Source organism: Dendropsophus ebraccatus, chromosome 10 (assembly GCF_027789765.1).
Source record: "Dendropsophus ebraccatus isolate aDenEbr1 chromosome 10, aDenEbr1.pat, whole genome shotgun sequence".
Lineage (NCBI taxonomy): Eukaryota > Metazoa > Chordata > Amphibia > Anura > Hylidae > Dendropsophus > Dendropsophus ebraccatus.
Window position 1 is genome coordinate 94026589 of NC_091463.1, and position 17757 is coordinate 94044345.

General features: G+C 45.7%; 1 protein-coding gene across 1 annotated transcript; it reads left to right on the forward strand.

The window, feature by feature from the left end:
• The first annotated feature begins 5815 nt into the window (after positions 1-5815).
• ZBTB22 (zinc finger and BTB domain containing 22) lies at positions 5816-12478 on the forward strand. Its single transcript, XM_069942911.1, has 2 exons — positions 5816-5877; positions 8312-12478. Exon 2 carries the CDS (start codon positions 8338-8340, stop codon positions 9658-9660), a length of 1323 nt encoding a protein of 440 aa, XP_069799012.1. The 5' UTR covers positions 5816-5877; positions 8312-8337; the 3' UTR covers positions 9661-12478.
• Positions 12479-17757: the final 5279 nt, after the last annotated feature.

A 17757-nucleotide genomic window follows, 5' to 3' on the forward strand; every position in this document is an offset into this window, starting at 1 on the left:
GGAAATGTTTGTGTTCTCCACCCTGTGACTCTCCAGGGCATGATGGGAGTTGTAGTTTTAAGCTGGAGAGCCACTGGTTGAAGGTTACTGGTACAGAATACAATGCTTGTATCTGAAATTCTCCAGAGCCATGATGGTGGATGTTACTATGTTACCTGTTTATACAGATGTAATAAAGGTTCTAACTAGGGATGAGTGAGGTTACTGTACTGTTGGAGCACTTCGCTTTGCCATCAGCTTGTCAGCATCTGCCTTTGACCTCTGTGCTTCGTGTCGCTAATACTGTAAATTTGCTCATTCCTACTTCTAATGTCTGTCCCTGGGGTTTTCCAGGATCAGATTTGGCACCACGATTCTATTCAGGTTGGGTGTGGTATTGCAGCTTGGTTCCATTAAAGCGAACTGAGCTTAGTTGGAACACCACTCATAACCTGAGGACAGGTGTGGCGCGGTTTTTGGAAGAAGGTAGCTGTGTTTCCCCCCCCCCCCCCCCCCCCCCCCCCCCCTAATCCTGACAGCCTCTTTTACTATCCTTGGTGACTAGTTGAGCTGGTCTTGACTGAATCCTGGATCACGTGGCTATTGTCTGAGTCTTCATCTAGCCTGTGCCGTCCCACATACCACGCTATGATATAGGCAGAGTCACATTTACTATGACATATTTTATTCCAGTGCCTGCAGGTTCTACAGGTTATCCCAGGAAGCTGCATAAATCCTCCATTGCTGCGGGTGTGTCACAGCGTGCAGACATGGATAAGGCTTGTTCCCAGCAATTGAGCAATATGCACTGAATGGCCCCGTTATTACAGTCCTCAGCTCTCACTATTGGCGTTACCCTGAAACTTAACCTAAGCATAAAAAATATATATATATATATTCTAAACAGTCCCCCTTCCAAATTCCACCCTATGTCTAATATACATGTATAACCTATCATACACCTTTTCCCGTTTTTTTTTTTTCTCATTCTTACCTGCTCTGGAAGTGTAAAATGTTGTTCTGTGTCCTCTCTGACAACGCTCGGCTCCATCTCCTCCCCCCCCCCCCCTCTCTTTCTAGACACAGGACATCTGATCTCCTCTCTGGGGGCAGAGTTAGCTGTCTATTGACTTGGTAACCCATCCCCCGAAAGACATAATCTGCATCATCTCCATGCACCTGTGCTGCTTCTGTAGACTAATGGTACTTTTACACGGAGCGGTAATTCGCCCAATCGCACAATTAACGATTTTGAATAAACGATGTTTTTTTTTATAACTATCAGCGTTTAGACGGAACGATACATGCGTTTTGCGATCGCTTAAGCCTATCTCACACATAGGTGAAATCGTTGAAAGAATATTTTACACAAAGCGATCTGCGATTTTTTTTGCGAACGATCAACGATGATTTGAGAACATGTTGACAGATCAAAATGAACGATTTCTCGCTCGTCGCTTGATCGTTCGCTGCGTTTACACGTACGATTATTGTTCGAATTCGATCGTTATCGTGTGAATTCGAACGATAAATCGTTCCGTGTAAAACCACCATAAGGGTGGAAGCCAAAAGCCAGGAATGGATTTAAAAAGAGGATAGATCCCAGTCTTTCCTTTATGACCTGATCCCTGTTTATAGTCTGCTCCTGGTTTTGGCTTCAAAGATCTGTCAGATAAATCTGTCTGTGTAAGCGCACCATAAGGGTCAATTTACACAAAGATTATCTGTTAAAGAGTTGAAGCCAAAGCCAGGAATGGATTTAAAAAGAGGAGAAATCTCAGGCTTTCCTTTATGACCTGCTGTCTGTTTCGGCCTTTGGCTGATAATCTTTGTGTAAATGGACCCTTACATGTGTCCCTGAGCCTAGGTCTCTGTTATATGAAAAGTTATAGTTCTATCTCTGCTTGCTGTCAGTGACTGCAGGCATATGTACATGTGTCACAGCGCTGAATATTGTAAGTGTTATAGATGTTCTTAGAGTCTGGGTGGAACTAGAATGTTTTCATTCACAGTAAGCAAGCGGAGATCTAAATCGACACTACACCCCCCCCTCCCCAGTAAACAGATGTCCATTATGAAGCGTATAGCCACACCATGCACGCGTCAGCTCTGCTACATCATCGGGTAGTATGGTATACACAGTCCTGTGTTTACTCTAATAGTAATGATAGCAGGAAAGAAAGCTAAGGGGGTGAGTGCGCAGCAGACCAATCAGCAAAATGCATGATGGGAAATGTAGTTTCCTATCTTGGTTATAGATTGGCATAAAATATTCCGGGTGACTTATTGAGTAAGACCAGCTAGCATTTAATTTTTTTGATCTTAGGTGAATAACCGTTTGAATATTCCCCTGCCAACACACAGGCATGCTAGGAGTATGTAGGGCATACTCTTACACATTCATTTGGGGGCATCTGAGGTGGCCTGGAGCTGGTGTGGAGTTCAGCTATGTTTTACACTTCTTTCTAGACAAAAAGTGCAATAATTGTGGCGCACCCCCTTTGTAACATTTTGCTAAATGCACTAGGTTCAGCTTTGATAAATGACCCCGCCCCAAAGTATCTGAGGGAGGTCAAAGAGCAAAAATATCACTGAGCAGTGGGAAAATGTGGCCGGCCAGATGGATCCAAATCTCTGTTAGGAAACATGGCCGGCCAGATGGATCCAAATCTCTGTTAGGAAACATGGCCGGTCAGATGGATCCAGATCTCTGTGGAGAAACATGGCCGGTCAGATGGACCCAGATCGCTGTGGAGAAACATGGTCGGTCAGATGGACCAAGATCTCTGGAGAAACCTGACTAGTCTGATGGATCCAGATCTCTGTGGAGAAACATGGCCAGTCAGATGGACCAAGATCTCTGGAGAAACCTGACTAGTCTGATGGATCCAGATCTCTGTGGAGAAACATAGCCAGTCAGATGGACCCAGATCGCTGTGGAGAAACATGGCCGGTCAGCTGGACCCAGATCTCTGGAGAAACATGGCCGGTCACATGGATTCATATCTGTGGAGAAACATGGCCAATCACCTGGATCCTGCTGTCTGGAGAAACATGGCTGGTCAGCTGGACCCAGATCTCTGGAGAAACATGGCCGGTCTGATGGATCCAGATCTCTGTGGAGAAACATGGTCGTTCAGGTGGATCCAGATCTCTGTAAGGAAACATGGCTGGTCAGATGGATCCAGATCTCTGTGGCACCATGCTCTTGGGGGTCAGAATTTGGCACAAGCAGCAGGAATCTCTGAGCCCTTCCTGTCCGGCTGGTGGAGGAGATGTAATGGTGGGGGTGGGGAATACTTTCTTGGTGCACCCTGACTCCTCTGATCCCTATTGTTGGATGATTGGTCAGCAGGCATTATGTTAGCAGTGTGAGGACCATGCCTAGCTCTTCATACCAGCTGTCACCTCTATGGCAGAAGGAGACAGTCAGCAGGACAAAGCCCCCTTGTCGATGGTGCAGGCAGACTAGAAATTATGATCCATGGTTAGTCACCAACAGAGGACTCTGCACAGGTACGCTGAGGTATATATGGGAATGGATGGACCATGGTCACCAACAGAGGACTCTGCACAGGTACGCTGAGGTATATATGGGAATGGATGGACCATGGTCACCAACAGAGGACTCTGCACAGGTACGCTGAGGTATATATGGGAATGGATGGACCATGGTCACCAACAGAGGACTCTGCACAGGTACGCTGAGGTATATATGGGAATGGATGGACCATGGTCACCAACAGAGGACTCTGCACAGGTACGCTGAGGTATATATGGGAATGGATGGACCATGGTCACCAACAGAGGACTCTGCACAGGTACGCTGAGGTATATATGGGGATACCATTCTCCCATCATACTCCTGTATACCAGTGTAGGATGATTATTACTTGTGGACATGGCTTTATTGTATTTTTTGTATTTGTCTGTACAGGACTGAATGACAGTCATCCCATCCCCGGCAGCAGTAGATGTAGTGGGGCGCTGGACCAGCAATGGCCTTCAGAACTGCTGTAGACTTCCCGTGGCTCACTACAACTCCCAGCATACCCCAGCCACCTTCTGAAGAGCCAAGCGGTAGAGACTATGGCTTAGGCTGTGTTCACACTGTGTTTTTGCAATCTGTTTAACATATACGTTTTATGAAAAAAAAAACGGATGCAATTGTGTGTCATCCGCTTGGATCCGTTTTCCATTGACTTCCATTATTTAAAAAGGAAAAGAATCAAAACTGATGCGTTTTTTTAACGTACAGAAAAGTAGTGTTAACACTACTTTTTGTACGTAAAAAAAAACAAACATCCGTTTCGATCCGTTTTTTTTTAAAGAATGGAAGTCAATGGAAAACGGATCCAAACGGATGACACACAATTGCATCCGTTTTTGCATCCGTTTTTTCCATAAAACGTATGCGTTAAACGGATTGCAAAAACACAGTGTGAACCCAGCCTAAGGGCCCCATTACACGGGACGATTGTCGTGCGAAAAATCGTTATATCATTTGAATTTAAACAATAATCGTTCTGTGTAACTGCAGGCAACGATCGAAAAATCATTTGTATGTCGTTAATCGTTTTTGATCTGAACCTAAAATTATCGTTAATCGTTCGCTGTAATTCCACATTTGTTCACTAATCGTTCAGTGTAATTGCGCATTGTCCATTGTTTTGTTGGGATCATAGTAACGATCGCAATAACGACCATCGTTCTCTGTAATAAGGTGAACGATTTCAGGTTAACAATAAACAATCACGTTTGCAATTGTTTATCGTCAGGTGTTAATCGTTAAAAATCGCTCCGTGTAATAGGACCCCAATGCTGCGTTTACACAGAACGATTATCGTTCGAATTTTCGCAATAATGATGGCATTTAGGCGATAATTGTTACGTGTAAACACAGCAAACGATGAAACTGGTCATTTTGATCTTTTAACATGTCCTCTAATCGCCGTTGGTCGTTCGCTAAAAATTCATAGATCGCTTCGTGTAAACTGTCTTTCACTGATTCAGCCTACGTGAAAGATGGGCTTAAGCGATCTTAAAAATTATCGCAATAACGATTTTTCTTGCGAATTTTCTAACGATTTATTGGTCTAAACGCTGATCGTTATAAAAATCAAATCGATGCTTCAAAAACAATAAACAATCGATTGGGCGAATTATCGCTTCGTGTAAACGCAGCATTAGGAGCATTGAGCAGATTGATGAAGTCTGTGTTGCCCGTAGCAACCGTGCACGGCTTACAGCTCTGGTGACAGCTGTGCAGCGATTGGTTGCTATGGAGACACAGTTTTACTTTTGGGCAGTTGGGATAAATGAGACTCCAGTACTTGCTTTGTAGCTGTTGCAAAGCTGTCAGGGCATGATGGGAGTTGTAGTTTTGCACCAGCTTTCTTCAGACAGGTGGAGTTCCCCTTTATTATATGCCAGGAGCCTCTGAGGCAGCTGTAGGGGGAGGTGGCCCCCGTATAACACTGCCCCTCTGTGCTATAACTGAGCCTCCTTATTACAGCCCAGGCAGCAGACATAGCCCATACACCTAGATCAGACGTCTGTAGTCACACAAAGCCCTCTATTTAGCTCTCCAGCCAATCAACGCTCAGCACTCACGCTCCCCTCTTGATTGACAGGACAACAAGCCAATCACGACCCTCTCCTCTGCCCCATAGACGAGGTCGCCAGAAACAAAAAGGGGCGCGTCCTACGGCTTCCGGCGACCAATCAGCGCTCACACTGACTGTGACTACGACCTTAAAGGTAAAACCTATTTTGTCGGCCGACTGTGGTAAACGCGAGCATAGGGAGATGCGCCTGCGCGCCTTTAACGAGGGGGCGGAGCCTAAGGAGGCCTGAGACACAGAGGGTGTTAAAGAGACAGCAAGACGCAATCCTGGGGTGAGATAAACTGTTGTGTGCGGTGATTGTCGGTGTGTGTGAACGGGGGTGTATAACGCAGCTGCTGTAGGTGTGTGTGTGTGAGGACACGGAGCATCCTCATCCTTTATAGTCAGTGGGGGGAGAGGAGGCTGCTCCCCATCTCTACCTGGTGTATACAGCACCCAGCTAGCTGTATACACACACAGCTGTATCCCCAGTATATATTCTCATTATAGGACGGTCTAGGTTGGGTCACATGATACAGTTTGACTATCCCCATCATATCCATACATACAGTGTTTAATGGTGACTTAAAGGGATTTTCCATTTTTGCATAATTTAACTTTTAAGGGGTTAACCCATTAGAGTAGTGGCCTCTAACCCGTAGCTGTTGTGAAACTACACCGACATGCTGGGAGTTGTAGTTTTACCACCTTTAGGCAAAAGAAACTACAACTCCCATCGTGCCTGGACAAGACAGGCATGCTGGGAGTTGTAGTATTGCAACAGCTGGAGGGCCACATGTGGAGGGTCACCGCCCGCTCCTTATAGTGCAGCTGGTGGGACTCCCTTCTCTTTGTTGCTCCTCCAGGTTACAGCGGCCATTGACGCGTTTCACATATGTCTACCGCCTCCTAGTATCTATCTTATTGATGTCACATGCTGCACTCTGATTGGCTGCTGTGAAGACTCCGCCTCTTTTGCGTTGGTTATAATAATTCATTCACAACATTTTCTTTATTGTGAAATATTAGGTTTTTATTTTAAAACCTATAAAGTGTTTCCAGATTATACAGTAGAAGGTTTATGTGTGGGTTTACCCCTCTAAGGGTCCATTTACATGAACTGTCTACGGCCTCAGTCAGTGATTGTCCAGCGAAAATCTTTTTCTTTCAAATCAACTGAGAAAGTTATATAGATTTGTAATTATATTTCTATAAAAAAAATCTCCAGTCTTCCAGGACTTATCAGCTGCTATATGTCCTGCAGGAAATGTTTTATTTACAGTCTGACACAGTGCTCTCTGCTGCCATCTCTGGCCGAGACAGGAACTGTCCAGAGCAGGAGAGGTTCTCTATGGGGATTCATAGAAAACGGAGACAAAGTTCCTGTCTCTGCCAGAGATGTCAGCAGAGAGCACTGTGTCAGACTGAAAATAAAACATTTCCTGCAGGACATACAGCAGCTGATAAGTATGGGAAGACTTGAGATTTTTTAATAGAAGTAAATTACAAATCTATATAACTTTCTCACACCAGTTGATTTGAAAGAAAAAGATTTTCGCTGGACAACCCCTTTAAGGCACTGACTGTTTTGAGGCCGCGGACAGCTGAAGATTAATTCATGTAAAAGGACCCTTAGAGGGTTAAACCCACACAAAAACCTTCTACTGTATAATCTGGAAATAGTTTATAGGTTTTAAAATAAAAACCTAATATTTCCCAATAAATAAAATGTTGTGGATGAATTAATATAGCCAATGCAGGAGGGGCGGAGTCTCCACAGCAGCCAATCAGAGTGCAGCATGGTGACATAATAAGATGCATACTTAGAGGTGTCAGCAGAGAGCACTGTGTCTGACTGAAAATAAAACAACATTTCCTGCATGACATACAGCAGCTGATAAGTATGGGAAGACTTGATATTTTTTTAATAGAAGTTAATTACAAATCTATATAACTTTCTGACACCAGTTGATTTGAAAGAAAAAGATTTTTCGCTGGACAACCCCTTTAAGATGGGATAATGAATCGAGAGGCCGGGACGCACAAACCATCGTTGCTCGGGTGGCCCTTTAAATCTTTTGCTGTTTAAATATTTTAAAGCCCACACAAACATGTGATCAGCCTAGGATCGGGCGTATACCCACTTCTCAGCTGATTGGTGACACATTTACACGAGCCGATAATCAGCGTTGTGCAGTCAATGGAAAAATCAGCTATCCGCGTCAGAAAACAATAGCTATGATTTCTCTGTAACCCAGCAGTAGCCAAAAAAAAAAAATATATATATAAAAATGCCCGGAGTACCCCTTTAAATATATTGGGTGGAATTCACATGCATTTTAGGATGGGAAAACACATGAGGGGAGATTTATCAGATATGGTGTAAAGTGAAACTGGCTCAGTTGCTCCTAGCAACCAATCAGATTCCACCTTTCATTTTCCAAAAAGTCTGTGAGGAATGAAAGGTGGAATCTGATTGGTTGCTAGGGGCGACTGAGCCAGTTTCACTTTACACCATGTTTGATAAATCTCCCCCATGGATCCTTGCTGGCAGCAGTATAAAAATTTTGTTGTGTGCATGGGGTCTGATAGCGGTAAAAGCGAAGGAAGAAAAGGGTATCCAGTTTCGGGTTAGGCCTGACCCAGTGTGACGTCAGGTTTTGTCATGTGTGTATTGTTCCATTATTATGTTCCCAGATGATATAGATATTTTTTCCTTTTGTCAGGTCCCCCCCACTCTTCCTGTGCGATCATGGACACCGCTGGTCCTCTCATCCACGTGGACTTCCCAGATGTGGCCAGCTCTCTCCTGGAGAGTCTCAACCAGCAGCGAGTAGAAGGGAAACTGTGTGATGTATCCATCCATGCACAAGGCCGCGTGTTCCGAGCCCATCGTGCCGTGCTCGCCGCCTCCTCCCCGTATTTCCATGACCAGGTGCTGCTGAAAGGCATGAGCTGCGTGGCTCTGCCCGGTGTGGTGGACCCGGGGGCGTTTGAAGCCGTTTTATGTGCTGCCTACACGGGACGCTTGACCATGTTGGCGGATGAGATTGTCAACTACCTGACGGTGGGAAGCGTGCTCCAGATGTGGCATGTGGTGGATAAGTGCTCAGAACTGCTAAAGGAGTCTCGTGCCGGCAGCAGCGCCGGGAGCATAGAGGGGGCGGGGAGCAGCCGTGGTCCGACACCACAGAGACCCCACTCCGGCAGAGCCAGTGAAAACCAGTCACCCAGTAGTAGCAACTACTTTAGTCCTCGTGAGGTGCCACCGGAACCGTGTACAGAGAGGAGTAGAAGAAGGAGTGACGTCACAAGTGAGGCGGCAGAAGAAGCCGGTGTAGAAGAAGAACCATTGGGAGAAGATGCATCTGTTGCCAGCTGCTCCAGTTACCGAAGACCCAGCATCGTTCCCCAGAGACATTGGGTTTACGTCAAAAAGGAACGACCTCACCAGGGTCTGCTGCTGACATGTGAAGGTGAGGAAGAAGAGGATGAGGAAGAGCTTGAAGAAGATGAAGAAGAAGAACAACTGAGTATCAGTGATGTCCGCACACTCAATGCACCAGAAGAGCAAGTGAATTTCTGTGAACCTTCAGATGGAATGCCCTATGAAGAAGCATCCGGCAACGGGCCAGGTTACCCGCAGGGACCTCCTCTTCTGCCTCTGGATATGCAAGGAAATCAGCTGCTGGTGCTGCCTTCAGGACACGGTGCAGCCGGGCAAGGTGGGACAGGAACGAGCCAAGGAGAAGGCGGCAAAATCTTCCTATGTCATTGTGGAAAAGCCTTCTCCCACAAGAGTATGCGTGATCGGCATGTCAATATGCATCTCAACCTGCGTCCCTTTGACTGCCCCGTCTGTGGGAAAAAGTTCAAGATGAAGCACCACCTGACGGAACACATGAAGACGCACACCGGGGTGAAACCTTACGAGTGCGAAGTGTGCGCCAAGAAGTTCATGTGGAGAGATAGCTTTATGAGGCATCGCGGTCACTGCGAGAGGAGGCATAGAGCAGTGGCGGGGGGAGGAGGTGGAGGAGGGGGACAAGGGATTAGCGAGACGCCTTCTGTGTAACATTGGTGGGGGGCAGAGAGTGGAGGCAGAGCGGCAATATAAGTCATAAATAATGATGGAGAACTCAGTAGGATGAAGAACTGAGGTGTGTAAATGGTGCTGAGGGTTGGGACCCCATTACCAGACCCTACGAGGTTCTTGTTGAGGACAGGTTTTAGTGTAACCAGAGACGTCTTACCATGACTTGCCTCCTGCACTTTCACCCAAAGTTCCTCCCTTAGAATCAGCAATATAATCTCCTGCACTGCCTGTCAAGTCTTCTTCAGTCCCTCCTGCCCACTCGAGCACAAGCTGCCCCTTCACCGTAAGACTTCACCCCGTAAATGGTTGCGTTGCGTGTCACACAACTGATCCACATGGCGAATGCTGTGTCTTTCAGTATTGTACTATAAAATCGTAGACGCTGCATCACCGACCTTGTATTTACAGGACAGTAGGCATCGGCTCAATGTCCCGTCTCCTGTAGCGGGAGGCGGTGAGTGCCACGTGTCACGAAGGAACCTTAACACCTGTACAGTGTTTTCAGTTTTTTAAGCAAAATGGGTGCAATGAATTATGACTCCCTCAGTCCCAGCTGTCTTCTCCATCTGCACATGAACCATAGAGAAACCAGGATCCTCCTGCTCAGACTTAGTGACCTCCGAGATCGGAGAACGAGGGTCAAAATTACATCTACACTCACCACGATGATAATAATTATCTACAACCTCTCCTATAGGCTTGTAGATATGACCTGTAATGAAATTAGACACGGGAAGAGGTTATTTATTGAGGAAGTCAATGGGAGTCGAGAGGTTGAAGCATCTGGAGATACGTGGAGACCCTTTCGGGGGTTTTAGACTGATGTAATTGGATGTTCTGCTTCTATAACCCATGAGAATATAAGCTAATAAAATATTGGGGGAAGAGTGGGACACTATAGTGTTTGACTCTCCCCAACCTAGCACCCGAACACACTGGAAACTACCATTTTGAGGGGCAATAATCTATTGAAGAACCATTGTGGTCAATGGGCTGCATTGGCTGACCATCATTCTCAAGGTCCATTGTTGGGCCCTATAAAATATATAGATTTTATAACCAGAAGTAAAACCCCCAACATGGCTGATTCCTTTTCGTGCAGGGGTCCGGTCTTCTTTAAACTGCACAAGTCACCTATATCACCAGATTTCGCATCCTCCTGAACTTTGGCGTAGCCCATTGTTCAAAATGGGTGAACCCATGACTGCGATTCCAGTGCATTGGACTTATGTGTCTGAATCCATGTCACGTCTGCAGATCAGAACAGAAACGCACTTTGTCTAAGTGTATCTAAGCTGAACTTCTGGGGATACCTGCTCTTTTTATTGTCATGTAACATAACAGATGGATACATCCACAGATAGAGAAATCGGGGATGCTCGCCTTCACTTACTATATTTCTCTATACATATATTTGTGCAATAAGGCTACGTTGTGGTTCTAGAATGGTAGACAGATACTAATATGTATACTCGCCACATATATTATGTATACCCTGAAGTATACATTGTTTTTATTAGATGAGCACTGCAAGGGTTACAGATTGTCATGTACAGAGATGGGACGTATCTGGTGTCATTTTCAGGTCTGACATGTTTAAAAGTGTAATGTTTTGTGTACACAGCTTCTATACAGGGCGATGTGTCTCCATGGTTACAGACTACAAACAACCCCTGAGTAGTCTGTCACTGCTTGGAGTGAAATAACTAATGACTGCAGGATCAGACTACACAGGATTTGTTTGTAGTCTGTTTCCATGGTGACACACAGGTCCACAGAGGAGCTGTACACCCAAAATTAAGTGGATTTTACTCATAGTTTTTTTGTATTTTAGTTGCGTTGGAGCCATAGAAATTAGGTGCAAAGACCTGCATATCCCATAGAAATCATTGGTTGTTTTTTTATAGAACTGATTAGGATTTTGTTCTCACTTTTTTAATGGTCTATACATTACATAGATGTTTTATACCTTATTTAAAACTTGATGGATTTTGTAAGGGTATGTTCACATTTCATGGTAGCAGGGCTGCATCAGGTTAAAGGTTTGTTCACATTTTTTTATATAATGGGATTTTTTCCAAAATTGCTACAAAACACGTTAGTTTTGACACGCTCTCCGTGATCACAGCGAGAACTGCAGCATCATGGGAAAGTGTGATTATCGCTCCGTGTGATCGAGACAACAATAATCATTGGCTGATCGTGTCTTTAGGTCAGAATCTAAAATCATGGCTGACAATTGAATAGACTGTTATACATCACCTCTCCAGGCTCCCAGTGTTCTCCTGCCCTCTGCTTTCACTCCGGGAGTGAAAACAGAGGGCAGGAGAACATTGGGAGCGTGGAGAGGGAATGTATTTAGGCCAAGGTCTGCACAGACATCACTAATGTTGTCCGTGCAGCCCTTGCAAAATGATCATCACGCCGAGTAATAGGCCCAGTAAACGAGCACCGAGCTAGCAGATAGGGGCTCGTTTACATTATTGATTGGGCCCTCATCGGCCCGTGTTATAGCATCCTAAGGCTATGTGGCATCTTGTGGCTTTACTACATCACCTTGCCGTGTTGTGCGGCTGCATCGCGGCTAATGGCCGAGATATGGCCGCATCCCAAACTACATGATGTGATAGTCGGCAGGAACCCAAACCTGCTGGATATTTGCACAACCACACACACTATTAGTTTAGTGCAACCACAAGTCACTGTGTGGCCCGAGACTTTACCCTATATATACATGTATACCAGTCAGTGTTTGCACAAGTGTTTTTTATTCTCTTAGTTTCTTTTTGCATTTTTATAACGCATTGGGGAGGAGGGGGGGGGGGGGGGGGGTAAAAACAATTTTTCCTGAGCCAATAGACATATGAAAAAGTGTGAAAAGAGCCATAGTTTTCTTACACCGGTCGTCCCCAGCTGTCATGTCCATTAGGGCATGCTGGGGGTTATAGTGTCGGAGACCCTCCAGTGACTTCAGTTATAAGGTTTCTTGAAAGTGACACCAGTGCGGATACTCGCCTGCTTGATATATACACTTGGTCTAATACACACAGTGCACAGCAATATTAGAGGGCTGGTATATATGTGTACAGTGATGGAACCTCAGATCAGTTATACTGTTCTCCAACTATTGCAAAACTACAACTCCCAGCATCCCACAATCCTCTGTTTCAGGCCAGCGTAATATGGCAGCAAGGCCCGGCCCGATCATAGGTCTACAGGCCTGAACTGAGAGCACCAGAGATCCCTATGAAACTGGGCGACCAGTGGTCGAGCCAGAACTTATGGCTGTACGCCGCCGCCTCGTATATCTAGTCACAGAATCTAGAGAAGCCTCCGTTCCATCATCATCACTTATATACCGAGCCCTGTGTGTGTATATATCTGTATACACCACATCCACTCAGTACATGACTATAGCGTGTGGAGATTTAGGAGTAGGTGTGAGTAGATGTGTGTGATTCTGTATATATGTTCTCGTCCGCACACACATGTATGTATATAATACCCGGCCTCCTAGAGGTGCTGAACTATTTATAAGTGTAAGTAGACTGACATACGGTACACAGAAAAATCAGACGTATACGCGGAATGACTGGAACGTGTGCTGTCACCAGAACTGCCATATATGTGTCTGTATCCACACATACATGTGCGTGTATAATGTCCCCCCCCCCTTTGTGTGTACAGGAGAATGACTATAGCTGAGGTGTATATAGACCGGTCCCACAGTACCATGCGGAGGTCCACAACACTACTGTGTATACAGAATCGTACGAATGAGCGTGCCTATGCTATATGTACACCCTCCTCATCTTTTCTATGCCATAATTTATTGTAGTGAGGGTCGCCCCCTCGATTAAGGTGACTAATTCCTGTCGGCTTGTAGAATAAAGTGCGTTTACCTGCGGACCGCCTTCTCTTGTCATCCCTGAATTTAGAAGCTGAATATTTATTCGATGATGGGCGACACGTCAACTATGCGTAAAAATGGGAATAATTGTAAATGGAAAAAAAAATTTCATTATGGATTTTACTGTGTAATTTTGTGTCTGTCCTGAGTATATAGGCCATTAAAGGGGTATTTCCATCTGGAGTAGTTATGTTTTATCCGCAGAACAGGGAATAACTAAGAGATCTTAAGGGGTTAGACTGATGTGGACCCTAAAATCCCCGCTAGATTCTGCTGTTCCGTTAATTTTACTATGGAGCTGCCTAATTTTTGGCTTCATAGAGCATGAATTGTGCAACAGCGCCGATGCTTAGACCACAGCTACTTTTAGCTGGGATTTTGGAGTTCCCATACTCATGATTGCAGGGGACCCCAGTGGTCCCTCCCCATGTTCCCTTAGTTATGCCCTGTCCTGTGGATAGGGCATAACTAATACATATAGGAATACCCCTTAATATCCAGTTGATGCAGGTCTGACTCCAGTCAGCTGATTGAAAACTTGTATGAACTCTTCACTTTCTGACAGCCAGTGTCATACATAAGGTTGTGTCTGCACCTGGTATTGTGGTTTGTTCACCTCAAGTCCCATAAGCTGTTATACCAAGTGCAGCCACTAGCCCTTGTGTGGCGCTGTGCCCGATAGGAAGGGATAAGGGTGGGTTCACACTGAGGAATTCTCGCTGACAAATTCTGCGGAATTCCGTCGCCTGTACGCGCGCGCATGGGTCGGCTGATTATGCATTCCGCCGAAAGAAGTGACACGTCAATTCTTTCGGCGGAATACAGAATCAGCCGGCCAATAGAATGGTGTCTATGAAGCTGGCGGAAAGGCGCGCAGCCGTGCGCGCGTACAGGCGACGGAATTCCGCAGAATTTATCCGTGAGAATTCTTCAGTGTGAACCCACCCTAAGGCAGCAGAGCTAGCACGAGCAGTAGCCCCTTCATTCAGCTGATTGTTGGGTGTTGGATTCCCACTCAGACATTGATGGCTGATCCAAAAGTTTGTACAGGATCTATGAAGCTTTGTGTTGAGGTCAGTAAAGGTGGGGAATAGAGACGAGTGTAACTACAGTAAGTTGGGGGTCACAAAACCGTGAACTCTCTGCATTTTATTCCTGGTGGCTAGAGAAGATGGATGCAGTCCTAGGGAAAACATGGATACAGCCTGTTGGTGTTGTTTTTGTCTCAATTGTTCTATAGAAATCCTAGAGTCACGACTTATAATGAAAAAAAAAAGGAGGATAAAACCACAGTAAAAAAAAAACACCTATACTAATTTTTTTTAAAAAATGCTGATTGAAGATAAAAGTCAAAAGGTGGATTTCCTATTAGGCTATGTTCACACGACGTAAGTTCCGTAGTAATCACGGCTGTTGTTGCAACGGCTGTGATTAGTACGGGACTTATGTTGTGCTGAAGGCTGAGGGAATCCCGGCCGGAGTGTGTACACATAGGGGGACATTTATGAAAGATACGCCCAAGGCGTACACCAGGGAGAAGTTGCAGATTCGCCCCCTTCTCCCTGGCGTATGCCTCCCGTACGCCCCACTCGCTCGATGGAAGCGGGTGTAGATTTAGTATGCCGGACACAGGTTCGGGCGCCCAGCCAGCCGGATTCACTAAGAGTGAATCCTGCCGGGGAAAAGGAGGAGGGGCCTAATATAAGAATGGCGTACTTATATGCTGGTCTTCATAAATCCCCCCCATAGTATACACTCCGGCCGGGATCCCTAGCGGTGCCGCAGAAAATCCTGTCAGTTCACACAATGGAGCGTGTGGCTCCGGCCGTACGCACCATTGTGAGCAGCGGGGAATTCGGATGCGCCCGGCTACTAGCCGGGATGATCTTTTGATGCCATCCGTTCCATAACCTGGCCGTGACCAAAGTGTGAACATAGTCTTTTAGTATGTAATGCTGCATATGCCTCTATATAATCAGACTATAGCCTCCGTAGTATAACAAAGCCATTGTTGGGCTGTGTGCAAATGCGACCCTATAGAACTCAATTGTGAGTTAAGTTTGGTTCAGTAGGACCAGAGGTGTTGCCCATAAATGAGTCCATTAATGAGTTAAAGGAAACCAATCACACCGAAAATCACCCTAATGATAAGGAAACGTGCTGGCACATCACCCAGCACGCTTCCCAAACATCCCCCTGTACTCTCCGTGCCCCCCTCTATTAGACCGTATTCTTACTTTTATGATGTCCCGTGCTGTATGTAAATGCTGGGCAAGTAGTCACGGTGGGCGTATCTGGTCATGGTCCTGGGTGGTTGGAATCGCTGTAATCACACCCAGCAGGGCGTGATTGAAAGACCTGCGTTCCGCCGATGTCACCCAGGGCCTGCGTTCCACGTCGGCGGCGTGCCAACATCTTCAGGACGCCGCGCATGCATCTTCTCCTGCCGTACAGCGCATGCGTGGCGTGCTAAAGATGTTGCCATGCCGTCGACGTGGAACGCAGGCCCTGGGTGATGTCGCCAGAATGCAGGTCTTTCAATCACGCCCCTTTGGGCGTGATTACAGTGATTCCACCACCCAGGACTGTGACTAGATACGCCCCCCGGGACTACTTGCCCGGCATTTACATACAGAGCGGGACATCATAAAAGTAAGAATACGTTCTAATAGAGGGGGGCACGGAGGGTACAGGGGGATGTTTGGGAAGCAAGCTGGGTGATGTGTCAGCACGTTTCCTTATCATTACGGCGATTTTCCCTTTAACTGTTAAAAGTTTCTCTTTAACTGCAGTCAACCTCCATCAGTGGCTGGGATTGGAAATAACTTAGATTCCAGCCTTCTAACATGGATGTTGTTATGGAAGCTGGAGGCCTAGTGAAGTCTTACAGGCCAGCCTTGAGTGAACAACTGTTATAGTGTGCCACATGCAGGGTGTAATAGGAGATCGTCAAAATGACAGTACACAATATTATGCTCATCACAAATGTGAAGACAATTCCACAGGTATCTGCACAAGAATAGAAGAGTACAAAAAGACCATTTACAGGACACTCACCAATTTGTCTTTTTTTTACTCTTCTATGCTTGTGCTAACAGAATCTATTTTGTGATTACAGAATCCGTTTTCATGTACACGAAATCAATTTCTTTTTTTTCACGGATTGTTCAAAAAGGTGAAGAATTGTATTGCTGTTTATTTTGTGTGCACACAACTCATTTTGTAAAATTATGTATTTTGTGTTATTGAAGCGATACAAAATGCAAAGTGTGTGAACAAATGGCGCCCCATGCGTTTCAGCAGGCCGGATATGGAAGAGTGTGAAAGGGGATGAAGGTCGGTGTAGTAGAGTTGAAAAAACTGAGCACGCTAGGGTTTGTCCGAACCCAAGCCTGCGGTATTTGATTACCGGTGGCTGAAGAAGTTGGATGCAGCCCTAGGGAGTCCTGAATAACATGGGTACAGCCTATGGCTGTATCCTAGACTTAGGGTATGTGCACACTAAGTAATCCGGGCGGATCATCCGCCACAGCTCGCCTCCGCTCACATCTCCACACCCAAGCCATAGACTCCATTCTATGGTTAGTAGAGATGAGCGAACCTGGAGCATGCTCAAGTCCATCCGAACCCGAACGTTCGGTATTTGATTAGCGGTGGCTGATGAAGTTGGATAAAGCCCTAAGGCTATGTGGAAATCATGGATATAGTCATTGGCCGTATCCATGTTTTCCAGACACCCTTAGAGCGTTATCCAACTTCAGCAGCCCCAGCTAATCAAATACCGAACGATCGGGTTCGGATCGACTCCAGCATGCTCCAGTTTCACTCATCTCTAGCAAATAAGAAAGGCTTTGTTTACGTCGAGAACAAAAATAAAATTTAATTCAGGGGTTAAAGAGGTTTTAAGAGAGACCGTTCTGCCATTGTGCCCCATGTTTGAGGAGAAGAGAAGTTTATAGGAGGAACCTGTGTCGTGTCCGTATTGTAAATATCACAGACACCACATTATTTCTACACATTTATTATTACAATCCCCTTCCCCGAATACTATTTCCTATAGAAGAAAGAAAAAAACACAAGAGCAGAATATACTGCAGCAACTAGAGGGTTAATCTGCCAGGGCTCGATCTGCACTACAGGGAACACAGGCCGCTTCCTGGAAAGTG